The 18,915-nt window shown below is 39.9% G+C and overlaps 1 protein-coding gene and 1 long non-coding RNA gene across 3 annotated transcripts in view; one reads left to right on the top strand and one right to left on the bottom strand.

Annotated features, from left to right (window-relative positions):
- LOC138828678 (uncharacterized) overlaps positions 1–2,863 on the bottom strand; it is a 55,820-nt gene extending 52,957 nt beyond the window's left edge. The window contains exons 1-2 of the long non-coding RNA XR_011372301.1: positions 2,696–2,863; positions 2,324–2,527 (exon numbers count right to left, since the gene is read on the bottom strand). This is a non-coding gene — a long non-coding RNA (uncharacterized lncRNA). The remainder of the gene's footprint in view (positions 1–2,323; positions 2,528–2,695) is intronic.
- Positions 2,864–3,413: 550 nt separating this feature from the next.
- The window catches only part of Hdac2 (histone deacetylase 2), a 30,550-nt gene continuing 15,048 nt past the window's right edge, over positions 3,414–18,915 (top strand). Inside the window, exons 1-4 of one of the 2 annotated variants that reach the window (XM_070024775.1) lie at positions 3,414–3,576; positions 15,121–15,233; positions 15,612–15,729; positions 18,051–18,125. In XM_070024775.1, coding sequence (XP_069880876.1) covers positions 3,525–3,576; positions 15,121–15,233; positions 15,612–15,729; positions 18,051–18,125 — 358 coding nt within the window. In that variant the 5' untranslated portion in view covers positions 3,414–3,524. Of the gene's footprint in view, positions 3,577–11,347; positions 11,412–15,120; positions 15,234–15,611; positions 15,730–18,050; positions 18,126–18,915 lie in introns of those variants that run through there. The other variant, XM_070024776.1, reaches the window with a different exon arrangement.

The raw sequence follows: 18,915 nt of genomic DNA, 5'->3' as shown, positions 1-18,915 counted from the left end.
TACAACTTTATGGAAAACAAATTGACTATATGTACAATTTAGCAATAAGAAGTCTAAATTTTCTAAGAGTGGAAACTTTTTTTTGGTACTAGTGTTTGTGAAGGCCTAGTACTTGTTAGGAAAATATTCTTCCACTTGAGCTCTACCTCTCACTAATAATTCCTGTTTTATGTTGCTTGGTTGCTTGAACCAAGATCCATACATGATCTACCTATCATAACTGATAGAGAATGTGTTCTCTAAGATTTATTTTCCTTTCTTGATTCTTTGAGACCAGGTCTCTCCATGTAGCCCAAACTGACTACAGTATCTTTATCTATTGGTCTCAGCTTCTGGAGTGCTGGGCATGTGTCAGCACATCCAGCTAATAATTCCTTTGAAAAAACTGAAAAGTATGGTGGGTGCTGGTGACTCATGCCTATAATCCTAACTATTCAGAAAGCTGAGATCTGAGGATCTTGGTTCAAGGCCAGTCTGTGTAGAAAAGTCCCTAAGACTCTCATCTCCAATTAATCACTAAAAAGCCAGAAGTAGAACCAGGGTTCAAGTGGCAGAGTGCTAGCCTTGAGGAAAAAGCAGTTTAGGGACAGGGACAGTGCCCAAGCCCTGAATTCAAACCCTAAGACACACACACACACACACACACACACACACACACACACACACACACACACACACACACACACAGAGGTAAACTATTTGTTGTACTTTTCAACGGGGCTTAATTTTTAGCATATGCTTAGGTGGTTGCTTTATAACTAGTCCCATATCCCCATATCTATATAGTGTGTTTATATTTAACACATCATTTGTGTGTGTTTGTGTGTGTGTGTGTTTGTGTGTGTGTGTATTGCTCCTGGGGCTTAAACTCACAGACTGAACACTGTCTCTGAGCTTTTCTGCCCAAAAATATCCCTCTAATACTAAGCTATAGCTCCACTTCCAGTTGTTTTGAGGTTAGTTGGAGAGAAGAGTCTCATGAGTTTCCTGCCTACGCTAGCTTTGAACTGTGATCCTGGATCTCCACCTCTTGAGAAGCTAGGATTACAGGTGTGAACTACCATCACCCAGCCAACATATCATTTTATTGAAATAATCTCAGAGCAGTAAGCATTTTAAAACTGAAAATGAAAGTTACCATGGACAGAAGAGCAACTAAATGCTCTGAGCTTGTTTCCTTCTATTGTATATTGCCTAAAACTCCATATGTTAAAAGGCTTGAAAGAGAAGAGCTTGACTATGATAAATGATGTAAAGCTTGTCAGTCTCAGTGACTGATTCCTTATTCACCTCTGATAGCTTCAAGTTCATTATACATGGTTAAAGACATAATTCTCATGGCTAGCTCCTTATGACTATATAAAACTCCTTCAATGCTGATTTTTAAGAGTAACATGTTCTATTCACTTAAAAATCATTAAATAATATCTACGTTCTACAACAAATTGAAAGTTATATCCAGGCTCTTCTTACAAATTTAAAGCTTGATCTTAACTGATACAATAGTTATTGTTACAATTATTAAAACTAATCATAATAGTACCTTACATTCCTATAGTTGTTTAAAACTATTTTCTTAATGAGCTTATGCATTCATATGAGGAATCAATCTCCAAATTTTACTGACAGATAAACACCTTAGACACAACGTTTGTGACTTGTGGGAAGGTATAACATATATGTTCCCTCTTCTTATGAAATTCTATCCCAGTGGGCCATTCAGACAAGCCAGTAACTGTTACATGGTAAGTGTTGAGCTAGAGGGGCACAAAGTATTACTGCCACATGGAGAACACAAAAAATCCACTTGAGAGAGGAGTAAGGGAAGAAGTTTTCCTGAAAGATGTCTCATTTCAGACTTTATTGTCTTAGGAAAAACATTAGTCTTAGGATCTTCCAGATTGCCTTTGGAATTGATAAGAAAACTTAGAAAGTCAATACTATGTAATTAACGTGTATCTCTAAGCTAGTGTTTCTCCTACTGTGATTTCTGTACCTTCTAATTCAGTCACCTGGAGTCTTGTTAAAAATACACTCGGGGCAGGGAGGGGATATAACAAGGGATACCTCCAGACTTATTGTGAATCTCTTGGGGTGAAATCTAGGAAATTGTGCTTTATGTATGAGTGCTCCTAAGATTTTTGGGAGTCAAGTAGAAAAATAAAGACTATTTTTGTTAATGGCTCTAAATGGTTTGTGCTTCTATATGGCCTCACTGGGAGAGAACGGGATAGGAGGTGCACAGAGTGCTCACATGAGGGGATTTGTCTGTCTGTCTACAGGTAAGAGTGCAGCATGCAGACTGTCAGCCTCCACCCCTCACCTGCAAGGTTGCTAGCCGCCTTTAGGGTAGATGCTCGATAAATGCTGAAATCCTGGATATAGGGATTCTGGAATTCTAACTTCCAAGCTTTTTTTAGCTTTCGACTCCAATTTTTCAGCAATTTGATGGAACAGGTATAGGATCCGGAGTCTGGAGAGACTGAGGTCAACACCCATGTAGGCCCCACCCCTTTGGACATTAGCCCTTGACAATTAGAGAAAAAACAAATTCTTTCATCTGTCCCCACAGAAAAAAGAAGGGATGGAAACAGCACTGACTTTCCACAATTGCGGGGAACGTACAATAAGCGCTTCTTATTCACAGGTTACGGGTTAAAGGCATGATAGATCCAGAGGCTGGAATCTCTCTTACAAATGAATGGATCCCACCATCGCGAATTCAGATCCAGATGGCGTGCTCTTCCCTTAACAACTGCACTGGGCCAGGAACTCAATTAAAAGAAAAAAAGAACATAAAAACACGAAAATCAGCCCCCCCCCCGCGGACTGTGGCCAACGGCAATAACCGGGAGGTGGGGGTCCCCACGGGGATCCCGGAGCGGTCTCTCCCCGCCCCGCCCAGGGCACGTGGCGGACTCCGGTGGGAGCTTCGCGACAGTGGGGGAGGGGAGCAGCATGAGGGTCCAGACCGCCAAGACGCCGGTGGAGGCGCCTACTGCGCAAGCGCGGGATAGGCGCAACCACTGTGCGAAGATACAAGGGGGGAGAGGTTCAGCCGGTTCCAAGCTTGCTTTCTCTTACGAGCGGAGGCAATGCTTGCTTTTCTACCCCATTTAAAGACTTGCTTATAAAATCATCCTCTGCGAGTTACTCATCATTATCAGGACTCTCTCCCCAAGCCAGGAGCGGCCTCTTTCTCTTCCACCCCCGTGGGGGCCAGAGTGGACGCGTCCCGCCTGCACCCGGTCTCCGGAGGTGGCTGGGCGGCCCCCTCCCCCTCCCCAGTGTCGCGCGTTGGCGCCGCTGCCGCCCCCCGCTCCGCGCTCCCAGCGCCTCAGCCGGGCGGTTCCGAGTCCAGCCGGGCCCCTCCCGCCCTCCGGCCGAGCTGCACTCCCCTGCAGGACTGGTCCCCCAGCCGGCCCTTCGGTCCTGTCCTCTCTCCGCCGAGCCGCGGCGGCAGCCCTAGCAGCGGGAGGAGGAGCCGGAGCCGGGAGGCGGCGGCGGCGGCGGCCGGCGAGCCCATGGCGTACAGTCAGGGAGGCGGCAAGAAGAAAGTCTGCTACTATTACGATGGTGAGCGCCCGGGGCCGGGGCCGGGGCCGCGCAGGGTGCGGAGGGGCCGGCGCGGGCGCCCGGCCGCATCCTCGTCCGTTCCGGGCGGACGCGGTGGGTGGAGGCCCGCGGCCCGCTCAGCCGGGGCCCCCACGCTCGCCCCCCAGCCTCGGCGTGCGGCCCGCCGCCCCGGGGGCCCGCGGCCGGCCTGCCCCGGGCTGGCCCGCCCTGCACGGCGCGCCTCTCTCGCCTGCATCCCGAGGACAGAAGGAGGGGGGGGGTGTTGAGGCAGGTTGTGGGGGGCGTCCCATCGGGCACCCGACCCTCCTCTGCAGAACCAGAATTGCCAGCCCGGCCCCGGCGACACAAAGCCCCGCGGCCGCTGGAGCTCCGCCCCTCCGGGCCTCCCCCTCCCCCGGCCCCGCCGGCTCCCCTCCTCCCCGCACCCCGGCGTCGGGTCTCGGCCCCTCTTCCCCCGGGTCCAGCCTCCGTCCATCCCCCGGGTCGAATCCGGGTCGGTGTTGGGGAGTCGTCGCGAGGGCGGGGGACCCAAGTCGGGCGAGGCCCGGCCCTCGCGCGGGTCCTGAGCGTGGGCTCCATCCCTCCTCTTTGTTCCCCGGGTTCTCCGAGCGCCACTTTCCCCGGGATTCCCGTGGGAAGGCTCTCGCGTCCCCAGTAGCAGGGAGGATGTTGGGGTTGAAAGTGGGTAGCAGTGGTGGAGGGAAGGGAGAGGAGGAGAAAGATGGAGCCAGCTCGTGCAAGGCTGCCGAGCAGATTCGATGGGTGCTGGCTTGCTTCCGTGGGAGGTGGTTGCCACCCACTTCTTTTGTTGCTCTTTATTGGGAAATCGATCCATCATCGGTGGGGGTTTAGGAGAACCTGGGCATCTTATTAGTCAGGACAGATTGTTCTGAAGTGGTGGGAATCTTGGTGTGGGCAAACTTGTGAAGGTGTAGTACACAACACTGTCCTCACTGCCCAGTGAAATGAATAAAGGTGATTTCATTCCAGTGGTTCCCTACTTTGGAGTACGAATGGGAATCTCCAAAGCCTGTTTCCCGTGCCAGTCTGAGTTATACTAGATGGAATAGTAGTAGCCTGTTTCACAGATTTCAGATTACCCTTGAGAGGTGGAATAAGAGAATTTAACGACAAAATCTACCAGTGTACTGAAAATCCTGTCTGATTCTTACTACAAAATTTCCTACATAATGGTTCTAGGAAATACCGTCCCTTAAAGAGATAGATAAGAAGACCCGAGAGGATTAGATCAGAGTAGACTTGACCTTAACTACCATCTCTTCATCAGGCAAAGATTAATCTTCTAATGCTTGTTTTAAATAAAATAGCCATCTGTATCACTTGCTAGAAAATCTAAAATCTTACAGAAAGTTAGGTCAGAATGAAAATAGTGCAATGCTTTTTGAGAGGACCACATGTGTGTTGTATAAAATGATTTGAAATTATACCATCACAGAGGAAATAAAGTTATGAGCACTTGAATTTTAACATAAATTACATTGTATATTTTATGTTAGTGGCATATCGTTACCACTAACATGTGAAATTGAGTTGAAAGGAAATAGCGTAGTTTGTACAAAATTATTTTGTTTGTAAAATAATTCATTCCTCTTACAGTTTGGTGTTGAAGGGAAGAGTATTTTGGGAACACTGATGCTTGAGCTTTTGTGGCTATCAATTGCTGTTGGCAGTGTTGGGTTCTGGTGGGGTAGTAAGCTGCTAATAACTTCTTGTCACAAGGTTTGCACTGTAGAACCAGGTTCACTTGAGAAGCAGTTTTCTGAGCAGTTATTTGTTCTTGGGCCCTGTGTGATGAGACTTGGTTGACTTAGAGGACAGACAGTGATCCCAGAGATAGAATGATGCAAGTTTAACAGAGTGAAAGTCTTTGTGACTAAAGTACTTGCATGGTTTAAAGCAAGCACTTTCTTCCTTTTTTGGGGGGGTCTGGTCGTGGGCCTGAACTCTGTGCCTGGGCACTGTCTCTCAGCTCTTCAGCTCAAGGCTAGCACTCTAGCACCTGAGCCACAGCGCCACTTCCGGCTTTTTTTTTCTGCTTATGTGGTGCTGAGGAATCAAACCCAGGGCCTCATGCATACAAGGCAAGCGCTCTACCACTGAGCCACCTTCCCAGCCCACAACCACTTTCTGTACCTGATGGTTATTTACGACTTTATTTATTTAATGGTGCTGGTACTGGGGCTTGAACTCAGGATCTTTAGCTCTCCCTTGGCTTTTTTTATTGCTTAAATGACACCTTTAAAGTGAACTTACACTGAATATTTTTGGGGTTATTCTTTGGATGAGGCTAACAAAATCGCAAAGATTCTTGAAATTGGATAGTTAGAATTATGTTAACGTGTAGTAACATTTTAGACTTTGGACAAATTAATTCCCAAAATTTTTATCTTCATTACCAAAAGTCCTGCTTTCCCAGGAGTAGTGGTACATGCTTGTAATTCCAGCACCTGATAAGTTGAGGCATGAATATCTCCAGTTGTAGCCAGCCTAGGCTACAACTTGGGCTGCATAGCCAAACTTTGTCCTCAAACAAAGCAAGAACAATCTACTTTGGCAGCTCTTATGAATAACAACAATTTTTCCCTTTTTTAATTGTGAAAAAAGGGTGTAAGTAAAATAGTTTCTGTAACAACTGTGTGGCATTCAGGTGTACTTGAAGATTCATTTGGGAGTATCAGTAGTATTGGTCCTGAATAATTTACTAGCCTAAATTAGTTGGTTTTAACTCGGTAAGAGCTAGAAGAAACAAAAAGGAAACGAATAAAGTAGCAAGTTCCTAACCCTAGATGATATTTAGGCAGAATGAGGTCAATCAACACATTTGACTTAGGCAAGTCAAAGAGAATGTTGTATACTTCTATTTGTAACCTTTAAATTACTGTAATGCTGGTCCCAAGTGAAACTTCAGGTGTTGATGCACAAGGTATCCCTTCTTACTCGTCTGAGTGTGGCTATTTATTTATGCCTCCAAAGTTTCCAAAAACAGACTTCAGTCTTGTTCATTCTTTGATATACAGGACTACCACTAATTTGTAGAATTATATATTGCTAACTAGGTAGTCAGTAAGATCCTTTCTGACCCTGAAAAGATACGATTTTTCTCTAGTTAAATGTCATTAGCAAACCAAGCCAGTGTAGTACTCATATTTTTATACTTTATAAATGTCAACTACAGTTGGTTTTGAATTGAGGTTGGGGGCCAATTGCATTCAGTAAAATTGAATATGTATATAACTTATATAATAAAGTACAAAATGTTCTGTGTTCTTCCCCTGCCTTCTCTGATTGGGATGTGTAATCAAAATGTTTCAGAAAACAAGTAGTTCAGAAAATAACACTCAACTCTATAGAGGTAGAGGTAGAAAACAAAAGATAGGTAAATTAGCAATATATGGGAAAGTATGATTTTGCTAACAGATAGTAGAGATTGTATTCAGCAATCAACTCATCAGGTTTTTCTTATATTTAAGACTGTATCAGCGGGGTTGGCTTTTTAATTTTTATTTTTTTTTTGCTAGATATCTCATATTACAGTTGTATGTGTTCTTATCAGTCATGTACTTTTTTGTTTGTTTTTTGTTGTTTTGTTTTGTTTTTTTTGGTCTTGGGGCTAAAACTCTGGGCCTGGGCGCTGTCCCTGAGCTCTTCAGCTCAAGGCCAGCACTCTACCACAAGCCACATTGCCACATCCAGTTTTCTTGTGGTTAATTGGCCATGAATCTCAGGGACTTTTCTGCCCAGGCTGGCTTTTAAGCATGATCCTCATATCTCAGCCTCCTGAGTATCTAAGTTTACAGGTATGAGCCACCAGTGCCTGGCTATTCATGTAAATTTTTGCTTTCCATAAAATGGGTAGTTAATTCTTTGAGGCAAACCATTGCTGAATGAGTTAGTAGTCGTTTGTGAATATTAATGATATCACTTACACATAGTTATTTAAACATATATTTCCTATGCTTGAGTCTTCCTTTAGAATTCCTTTTCACTTTAAATTTTACTTTGTGACCTTGAGCCTTACTTTATTTTTTTTTTCCTATCACTTTGGTGATTTAATTTTTCTCTTTCTATTAGAACAAAAGTTTCATAAGGGCAAGAAGTATATACAACACAGGGTACCAAAATCAAAAACTGACAACAAGAGATAAACCAAAGGGGGGGGGAACAAAAGAAAAAGAAATAACTTCACACAGTACATTAAAAATAACAATAACAGATGCTGGGGGGATGTGGACAGAAGGGAACCTTACTGCATTGTTGGCGGGAGTGTAAACTTGTTCAACCACTTTGGAAAGTAGTATGGAGGTTCCTCAGAAGACTTCACATAGAGCTCCCGTATGACCTAGCAATCCCACTTTGGGGCATTTACCCAAATGTTCACAAACAAGAACACACTAAAGCTACCAGCACAACTGTGTTTATGGCAGCATTATTCACCATAGCTAAGATATAGAACCAACCCAGATGCCCCTCAGTAGATGAATGAATCAAGAAAATGTGGTATATATACACAATGGAATTCTATGCCTCCATCAGAAAGAACGACATTGCCCCATTTGTTAGGAAATGGAAAGACTTGGAAAAAATTATATTAAGTGAAGTAAGCCAGGCCCAAAGAAACATAGGTCCCATGGTTTCCCTTATTTACAACAACTAGTATATGTCTGAGTCAAGCAGAAAAGGTCAGATAAGTTGATGTTAGGGAAATGAACCCTAAGATATGTATTCAAATGTTTTTTTTTTCTTTCATGCGATTGTTTCTAACGTATTTATAAGATGATTTCTTTGTTGCTTTGTATGTCCCTCCCCCACGGTATAATCCCTGCTTTCATTGTATTTGATGTTGGTATAATTTGTGGAGGGGAAGGGAAAAAACAAATTGTTTAAACAGGGATACAAGTGGACTCATTGCCACAATGAGATCTACAAGTTATTATGTCAAAAAACGAACTTTACAACTTTGTCGGGTGGGGGGTGGGTGGGTGGTAGGGGGGACAGTGGGGGGGATTGGGGGGCGGGAGGGGGGAGATGGGAAGGGGAAACAAAGGAGGAGGCAACAATGCTTGATAAGAAATGTACTCATTATCTTGCCCATGTAATTGTAACCCCTCTGTAAGATATTTTCACAATTAAAAAAAAAAGTAACAACAAAAACCTTCTTTCCAGATTTTGGAGTTCATTTCGATTAGCATCATTTTATAAGGTCATATGTACATAGCTATTGTGATCCTCTGCTAGGTCTATCCTAGACATATACTAATGATTACAAATGAGGCAAACCATGGAGCCTATGTTTCTTTGTGTCTTTCTGTTTTCTTATGAATGGGACAATGTCATTTCTTTCTGATGAGCATAGAATTCCATTGTGCCTGTATAGCACATTTTCTTGATCCACTCATCTATTGGGGGCATTTGGGTTGGTTCTATATCTTAGTTATGGTAAATAATGTTTTAGTGAACATAGTTACATAGGTAGCTTTAGTATGACCTTGTTTGTTTGAGTGGGATTGCTGGATCATAGGGGATCTCTATGTTTAGTCTTTTGAGGAACTTCCATACTGCTTTCTAGAATGGTTGAATCAATTTACATTACCACCAACAGTGTAGTAGTGTTCCCTTTTGGCCACATTTCTGCCAGCATCTACTATTAACTTGTTTTCTTGATAATGGTCATTCTAACTGGGGTGAGGGGGAATCTCAATGTGGTTTTGATTTGCATTTCTTTTATGGCCAGTGATGTTGAACATTTCTTCTTGTGTCTTGGCCATTCTTATTTCCTCCCCAGAGAAATCTCTTTAATTCTTTAGCCCACTTATTAATGGGTGGTTGTCTCTTTAAGGATTTTTTGTTGGGGGGCTTAATTTTTTGAGCTCTTAAGTATATTTTTAATATGAGGCCCTTGTCTGCCTACAACCATTCTTAAATTACAGACAGGATGTATGCGAGTTTTGTCCATGTTGTAGATGAAAGTGCTCCCTTAGCATACCACTTTCATTTTCCACATTGGCTCTAGTTGGAATGTCCAAGGAGACATTACAACTACTTGTGATTTTTTTTTTTTTTTTTTGCGGGGCGGGTATGGCGGGGGAGATGAACTCAAGACCTGTGCTTGGTAGGTAGGGTTACCTTTTTGTGTTAGTTATATGTGAAATTTAAGTCTCATCTTTTGCCCAGGCTGGCCTGGATCTTGATTCTCCCATATACTTCCTACCATAGTTTGGATGACAGATATGAACTGCTCTGCCTGTCCTTTTCTGTTGAGTTGGAGTTTCACTAATTTTTTTCTCAGGCTGGCTTGGAAATCTCAGTGCTCAGGATCACTGTCTCCTTAGATGCCACCACACCTGGCTTATTTAAGTCTTCACAAGAAAATGAAAAACTGTTCCTTAAGAGAAGAAGAGAGGGCTGCAGGGGATAGAGCTCACTGGTATCGAACTTGCCTACCATGTACAAGGACCTGTGCTCAATCCCTATTACTGGGAAGGAAAAACTGAGAAGAGTAAGGGGACTTGGTAGAGACCATTCTCTTAAAATAACTGGTTTAATGGTGAGATGTAAACTGGATGTAAGAATTGAATATATATTGATTCACATAAAATGAAATGGATGTGGTTTAGATAGGTATGGACACACTTAAGTAATTAGGTAGGTCTTAGTACCACTACTCACTAAGTGGCCCTGTTTTCAATGTTTTGTATTTGAGATCTTAAGTTCAAATGAAAATACAGAGACTGGTTATCTCTGTGACCCAGAGAAGAAAGCTACTATAGCAGGGAAAGTGAGACTTCAGATTAGCCTGTATAAACAGATATAAGGACCTAGGAACCATTTCTTCTTGCCCCCTGCCCCCACCTTTTTTTTTTTTTTTTTTTTGGTGTGGGTCCTGGGACTTGAACTAAAGGTCTGGGAGCTGTCCCTGAGCATTTTTGCTCAAGGCTAACTAGTACTCCTTGAGCCACCACTCCACCTCTAGCCTTTTTTAGTGGTTAATTGGAAAGAGGGGTCTCATGGCCTTTTCTGCCTGGGCAGTCTTTGAACTGCAGTCCTCAGATTTTAGCTTCCTGAGTAGCTAGGATTATAGGCATGAGCCATTGATACCAGATCTCCAGTATCGTTCGCGCGTGCGCGTGCACGCGGGCACGCGCACGCGCATGTGTGTGTGCGTGCGTGTGTGCGCGCGTGTGTGCGTGTGTGCGCGTGTGTGTGTGCGTGAGAGTGCACCTGGTCCTGGGGCTTGAACTCAGCCTGGACACTATCCCTGAGCAAAAACTCAACGGTAGTGCCATACTGCTTGAGCCATAGCTCCACAGCCTTTTGGTAGTTAGTTGGAAATAAAAGTTTCATGGGCTTTTCTGCCTGGGCTGGCTTTTAATTGAGATCCTCAGATCTTAGCCTGCTGAGTAGCTAGGATTACAGGCTTATGTCACTGCTTCTGGCTATTCTTAAAATAAGACTTAGGGTAGAACTCTTATTCACTGATGCCTATAAAGTGATGAGCTCTTGATATGTTAAATAATAAATGAACTTGAAGAAACCCTGATGTTTAAATTCATTGGAGGAGTGGGCGTGGTGTTAATAAAATCCAGGAAAATAGCATTATGGAAACCCAGACTCGGGGTATATCAAGGAGGAGGGACCAGTTGTGTTAAAACCTGCAAGTGGACTAAGTATTCTGTGGCAGACAAAGAGAATATAGTTATAGTTGCCTTTTCATACCTTTTTTCTTGTTTTTTTTCCTAAATCTTTTTTGCAGTCAGCTAATCTTCAGGGGTAAAAGTACATTTCACAGTCCTGAAATCCAAAATGATCTGAAAATCGTAAGTTTTTTTGTGACTCATTTGGAATCAAAAACTTAACCTGAATTATTAATGTGATGTTATTATATCTTCCCACTTGTGAATATTTTCACCTTTTGTTTCATTTATAGAATTCTGCCCAACCTTTAGCATATTATTTATGACCTTTAACAAAAGCAGAAAAAGTTTAAGATTTGAAATATATCTGGTACCAAAGATTATAGATAAGTGACTGGACCTCAGTAGCCACTCCCTTGATGATCTCTTGAACAGTGAACAATTTCCTGAGATTCTTCTTATTGTCAAAGAAAGGTTGTTGTGGTTAGGAAATCACCTTTTTTTTTTCCCCCTTGGTCAGTCTTGGGGCTTGAACTCTGGACCTCAGCTCTTCTGCTCAAGGCGACTGCTCTGCCACTTGAGCCACTTCTGGTTTTCTGAATGGCTTATTGAAGATAAGAGTCTCACTGACTTTACTGCCTGGGCTGACTTTGAACCATGATCCTTAGATCTTAGCCTCCTGAGTAGCTAGGATTACAGGCATGAGCCACTGGTGCACAGCTAGCACTAATATTTGAATGCTTGCTATACAGGTACAATACCTCCATGCCTCCAGACCAAGAAATCAGTTAAAGTAGTCTAGCATAGCTGATCATTTAAATGAGATAAATGAAAACTATAGCTAATGAAACTAAAACAAAAAGAAGAAAGCATTTTATTCTTGTTAGGAATGAAAAAAGGGTTGGAGACATAGTTCGGTTGGCAGAGTGCTAGACCATGAGAGAAAATATCAGGTACCCAGTTAAAGTCCCTAACAAAATAAAAAAAAGAAAATATCTACAGAACAGCCATCTAATGAATTGAAGAAAAGTTAGAAATGGTTCTTTAATAAAAAAATTCTGCCTTCTTTGTTTCTTTCTTTCTTTCTTTCTTTCTTTCTTTCTTTCTTTCTTTCTTTCTTCCTTCCTTTCTTCCTTTCTTCCTTTCTTCCTTTCTTCCTTTCTTCTTTTGCCAGTCCTGGGGCTTGAACTCAGGGCCTAGGCACTGACCCTGAGCTTCTTTTGCTCTAGGCTAGCACTCTACCACTTGAGACACAGTGCCACTTCTAGCTTTTTCTGTGTATGTGGTACTTAGGAGTAGAACCCGGGGCTTCATACGTACTAGGCAAGCATTCTACCACTAAGCCACATTCCCAGCCCAAAAAGAATTCTTCTTTTCTTTTCTTCTTTTTTTTTTTTTTTTTTTTTTTTGGTTCTAGAACTGGGGCTTGAACTTAGGGCCTGGGCACTGTCACCTAGCTTTATTGCTCAAGGCTAGTGCTTAAAACCACTTGAGCCACAACTCCACTTCCACCTTTTTAGTTGTTAAAATTAAGATATCTGAGTCTTGTAGACTTTCTTGCCTGTTGTGGCTTTGGATCTCAGCCTTCTTTTTTTTATTTTTTTGGTCCAGTCATGGGGCCTGAACTCGGGGCCTGGGTGCTGTCCCTCAGCTCTTCAGCTCAAGGCTAGCGCTCTACCACTTGAGCCACAGCGCCACTCCTGGCTTTTTTCTTTTTGCTTATGTGGTGCTGAGGAATCGAACCCAGGGCCTCAGGCATGCAAGGCAAGCACTCTACCACTGAGCCACCTTCCCAGCCCTGGATCTCAGCCTTCTGAGACACTAGAGGATTACAAGAATGAGCCATTAGTGTTGGGAGGAACTCATTAATCTGTAAATTGGCTTCCTTTAAGGACATGTCTTATAGGCTGTACACATTCTTTGTGGACAGTCTCAAAATGTGTCCAAGAAATTCTTTGAATGCCTTATAAATTAATATAAAAGGTGAGGACCCTGTTAGCAATGGTCTAAATTGCTTTTCTAAATTAAAGTAGGTAGTTCTTTTGTTCATTTTTTTTTAATGAACAAAAATTTTTTGTTTTAATTAAAAATACTTATACTCAGTACTTTCCCTTTTTTGTTTGCCTTGCTTCTACCATTTTTTTTTGTGACTGAAAGTGCCATTATTCTGGTGGTGACTACTACTTACATGAGTGTTGTGAACTGGCCTTTCTGATGTAATGTAGCTCCTCTGCTTGCTAGTTGAATGACTTTGGTCTTGTTACTTAACTTATCCATAGCTCATGATTTTACACAATTACAAAATAGAGTTGTTTTAAGATATAGTAGGTAATATATGTGAAGTGCTTTGAAAAGCACTTGCTCTTGTATAAGTATTAAATGTTAATTACCAGTGTTGTCTTTTTCAAACATACTTGCTGAGAAATTGTCACTATCATTTTCATTTTATAGGTTACTGGAGTCTGACTTTCCATTGGAGTTTTAATGTCTATTGACTAAAATATTTTAATGTATAAATGTGAAAGATATTTCTTCTTAGTAATCCTAACACAGAAGCAGATAGAACTTATATGAAGACTGAATTTTCTTTATTCTTACTGTATTGTTCTCCTTTGTAATGATTACTTTAAAATATCTTCTTTGCATTAAGTGTACATGATGCTTACTTGTCCATATCTAATAATTCAATGAGACTAAACTGCTTTCAAAGACCTTTTTCTGCTGCCTCTGTATAGGGCAGAACTTTGTATTACATCCTTCCTTGATAGTTTGTGCTTTATATTCATAGCTTCTCAGTCGTGATATAAGAAATGGTACATAGCACCATAGCCCTGCTTTGTGACTTGTTTGCATTGTTCCTTAGCTTTGTTGTTAGCACTTGCGCTTAAAAAGATGGCCTTTCTTGTAAGCAGGCCCTCGTGTGGATTGTTTTCAAAGAGGGCTTGTGTTGAAAATGAGGTTAAACAAATCAGAGGTGCCATGCTAACAATATCCCTTAGTCATATTATTAGAAGCATAGGTTTTATAAAAATTGAATGTTCAGCCAGGGTAGAGGTGGAGGCAAAGAAGAGCTTGAGTTTCCGGTGAGCTTAGACTACACAGTAATACTCAAGAAGAAAAATAAAGTGAATTCATCCTGGACAGTGGTTGAATAGATAGAGTACAAAAGTTAGGTTTTTTTTTAAATTTCCATTAATCAGACAAGGATTTAAGAACACATATATCTTAAAGATGAGTAAATGGTGTTTTTTATCCCAACAAAATTTTATAATTGAGTTTTTTAATAAACAGTGCTAAAAGTAATTTCTAGTTTAATAAAAATATTGTAAAAAAAAGTACTTATTGCATTAGAAAAATAATATTTAAGAAAAGACATTGTGATAAGTTACTTTAGAAAACAGAATAGGAATTACAACTTCTTGGTTATGAGAAATGGCAAAATATCCTTATTATCATGAGGAATGTCAAGAATATGTTTTAACATAGCAGAACTTTGTTAGGACTGTGGATGTGCCAGCAAATCATCTAAGAAGCAGTATTTGTAAAAAGAAATCTTAAATTATAGTTTTAAAAAATAGGGAATGCACTGTAAGCATCTGAATTTGCCACCAATATACTAAAAGCAGATAACATTTTAGGGAACAAAAACTAAAAGTATACTTAGGAATAGCCAGTAAAACTTTGCTTAATATATACGAATAAAGATGAATATTCATCAGCATGTGTAATAATACCTTTCTCTTTAATGTGGTTTTAAACTTTCTAAATCCATTCTGAAAGAATTAAAAATTTTAGTAAATATTTAGGTGATAAATGCCGTCTACTGTTGGAATACATAAATCGATATAGTTCATAAAGATTCTGTTCTTAGTTGTTGTCTTGTCTATTTTAGGTGATATTGGAAATTATTATTATGGACAGGGTCATCCCATGAAACCACACAGAATTCGGATGACTCATAACTTGCTGTTAAATTATGGTTTATACAGAAAAATGGAAATATATGTGAGTATACCTTTTCATAAATATGTAGCACTCTTTTAAAAGCTAGCTCTTTGAAACATTATTATTCCTCTTTTGGGGAGGGCATTTAGTCAGATAAAAAGGTCTTGTTTTACTCTTCAGAGAAAGCCATTCTCTAAAGAATTGGGAGTAGTAGCCTTCTTTTGCCCCTCCTTTTTCTTATTTATTTTACAAACAATTTCTCATACCTTAGGCTTAGTATGTTTCTAGAGAATAACTGGTTCAATATATGGAGTTTGAGTTAGTTAACTTTGGAATTTACTCTGGTAGACTTAGTTCTTTTGAAGGGATTTAGGGTAGCTTAGATATTTTCTTTGGTAATTCTGATATAATCTATACTATATTTTTTTTTTTTAACAGAGGCCGCATAAAGCCACTGCTGAAGAAATGACAAAGTATCACAGTGATGAGTATATCAAATTTCTGCGGTCAATAAGACCAGATAATATGTCTGAGTATAGTAAGCAGATGCAGAGATGTACGTTATAAAACATATATTTTAGTATTGATTAATATAAATGAGTATTTTAGATTATAGGTGAAATTGTCCAAATTGATAAATTTCCTGTTGGTCTTATGTTAATTTAATTGACTAAAAAAGCTAGTCTTATAATATTAAAGCTACTTTAAAAAAAATGTCTGAAAGGTGGTGTACTTTTATTTTGCTCCCATGATAACTTTGAGAATAAAGAATGTTTATAGAAATCTCACTCTGTTGCTTTATTTAGGTAGTCTTAGTCCTGATATGTACCTTTTTGTATTCTATTTGGGTACTCCAGTTGAACTGTATTGTGATACAAATGTTTTCCCCTTTGTTGAGATAATAAAGATTTCCATTTAATATTAGAATTCTCCTTCTTGTAGACATTATAAAGTATTTTGTCTTGATATTGGAGTTCAATCTCATTACTGAGAGACATACTTCTTTGATGCTATAATGTTAAAGTTAGTGAGGTTACTATATGCCTCAGAAACTCATAGAATTTCTTAGACATTTCCACATAGATGACCTCATTTCATGTAATGCCATAATTAAACCAGGTATGACAATGGTGATGATTTTGCCACTACTTGTTTGAACGCAGGGCTTTGAGCTCTCACTTTACTTTCTTGCTCATGGTTGGTGCTCTACACCTGAGCCAGGCCTCTAGTCCAGCTATCCCTGATGCATACATTTTTAGTGGGCATTCAGACAGTTATGATATACCTTGGGCAAACAAATTAACAGGACTGATTTATAAACTGTTATGAAGGAGATTAAGTACATAAACTGAAGTCTTTTTCCTAGTCCCAGGAAAAGCCACACAAGACCCTATTTGAAAAATAAGGCAAAAAGGGCTTGGGAGTTTGACTCAAATGCTAGAACATCGGCCTAGCAAGCAAAGGCCACCCCCAAAAAACCTGCATAATACTGAACTATATTAAGTATCATATCTGAACAACAAGAAAGTAAAACTTAATAGTGCTATAAATTGTAGGTCTATAAAGCGGTGAGGTAATAATTTGAAGCATGGAGAGTAACTGAAAATGTCCTTGTCCTTTTGTCTCAATCCTAAGAAACTTTCTTAGTATGTTTCTTTCTTAGTATGTTTCTCAGTAGGTAGAATATGATGTATCTGTATGTAATATTTTCTTGAGTACCTTTTGTTTCTATACCTTTGTTCCATGAACGTGGTTAATTCTTACCATCCTTTAAGATTGAGGTTAGCCATGGGTTAGTTTAATCAATGCTTTGTTTATCAAAAACGTGTTAAGTCGTAAAGCAGTTGTAAAGTTTTTATTATTTATAGGAAATGTCCAGAGAACTTAAGGCATACTCCCAGCCCTTTGCTTTTGGGGCTAGTTTTCAGATAGGATGTCTACTTTTGCCTATTGTAACCTTAAATCAAGGTTCTCCTACCTCCACCTCCCATGTAGCTAGGATCACAGGTGTGTACTTCCATGCTGGCTTGTTTTTATTTACTTACTTAGTTTTATAGACAATGTCTATGTAGGACAGGCAGTCTGGAACTCTATATGGTCTAGGCTGGCCACAAACCCAGTTAATCCTGCCTCAGTCAGTTGATTCTCAGCATCAGTGACCATGTCAACTAAAAAAAAAAAAAAATTTAATTAAAGCAAAGATCTTTCATGCATTTAGCATTTTCTTCAGATCATACACATTTTATTAGTTGCTGTTACTTTCTTGAAGATTTAAGGTTTAGAAATAGTTTTTGGAGAGTTAAAATTACTTTAGAAAAAATATTTCATAAGAATCCTTAGCTGTAGGCATAATAAAATGTATACTTTGAAAATTGATCAGAAATTCATCCAGTTTTGTCACAACCATGAATTACCACAAACAAATTTACAATTCTTTATAAAGTAGTGAAAGAGTAGTCTTGAGGTCAAAAATTGGTATTAACATTATTTGTGATAGTTCATTTGGAAAGAACATGTTGGAAAGCTTTTTTTCTTTTTCTGGTCACTGAGTATTGAACCTAGGACTTTGCATTTGCTAAATAAGTACTCTTCTGCTTGAGCTCTGCCCCAAGCTGTGAAAGCTGTTGATTTTTTTTTGTTAATAGAACAAAAGTATTTCACAAATAATCCTGGTGAGATGTAGTGATATTTCAAAAGAAGCATTTTAATTACCTTCAGTAAAATATCAATTGAAATTTGCACATTTGGGATTACTACCAAGAAGTGTATGCTTTATGATTATATCAGACAAATGTGATTGTTAAAATAGTTTTTTTAAGCAAAAGCTTTCAATAATGTGTATGATGGATTGAAATTAATGAATTTATTCTTCCACAGTTAATGTTGGAGAAGATTGTCCAGTGTTTGATGGGCTCTTTGAGTTTTGTCAACTCTCCACTGGTGGTTCAGTTGGTAAGTGACCTAACTCAATCAGGTTTAAAAGTTAATCTGAATGATGATTTCACTTAGCATTAAGTAAAATGAACCCCAAGATAGGGACACAGGGGTTTTATCTTTGTCACTGTTGTTTTTAATGAATTGTGATTTTTTTTGTTTTCTTTTTGTATGTTCTCCTATGGTATAACCCCTGTTTTCACTGTATTTGCATCTTGTATATACATTTTTCTAATTTGGGGAGGGAAAGGGAAATAACAAAATGCTGAAACAACAAAATGCCGAAACAAGGATACTGGTTGACCCATTATAACAATGAAATGTACAAGACACTGTGTTGAAAATGAACTTTACAACTTTGTGCAGAGGGGGAGGAGTTAGGGAGGTCGGGAGGGAAGGGTTGGTAGGGGAAAACAAAGGAGGGGGTAACAATGCTTGATAGGAAATGTACTATTACCTTATTCATGTAACTGTAACCCCTCTGTACAATATCTTTACAATACAATTTTCTTTAATGAATCTGAATATAGGTATGTATCCTTTGGGCTGTTCATGTAAAACAGACATTTTAATAGTCTGGCCTCAAAACAGTCCTCTTTCTGCAACTACCTCCAAGTCTCAGAATACAGGAAGTGCCACCGTGTCCTTGCTTTATTGTAGTGGATTTTTGATAGCAAGAGAAGAATCGCCATGGTTGTAAAATTGCTTTAGTCAGCTTTATATTACTCTAACAAAGTACCTAATATAATCAACTTATAAAGAAGAACAGTTTATTCAACTTCTTGGTTGTGGTGGTTTCATTCCATGA

The sequence above is a fragment of the Dipodomys merriami genome, unplaced genomic scaffold, assembly GCF_024711535.1.
Source record: "Dipodomys merriami isolate MVZ:Mamm:240054 unplaced genomic scaffold, mDipMer1.0.p SCAF_160, whole genome shotgun sequence".
Classification (NCBI taxonomy): Eukaryota; Metazoa; Chordata; class Mammalia; order Rodentia; family Heteromyidae; genus Dipodomys; species Dipodomys merriami.
This window is presented reverse-complemented; position numbering and strand designations above follow the sequence as displayed.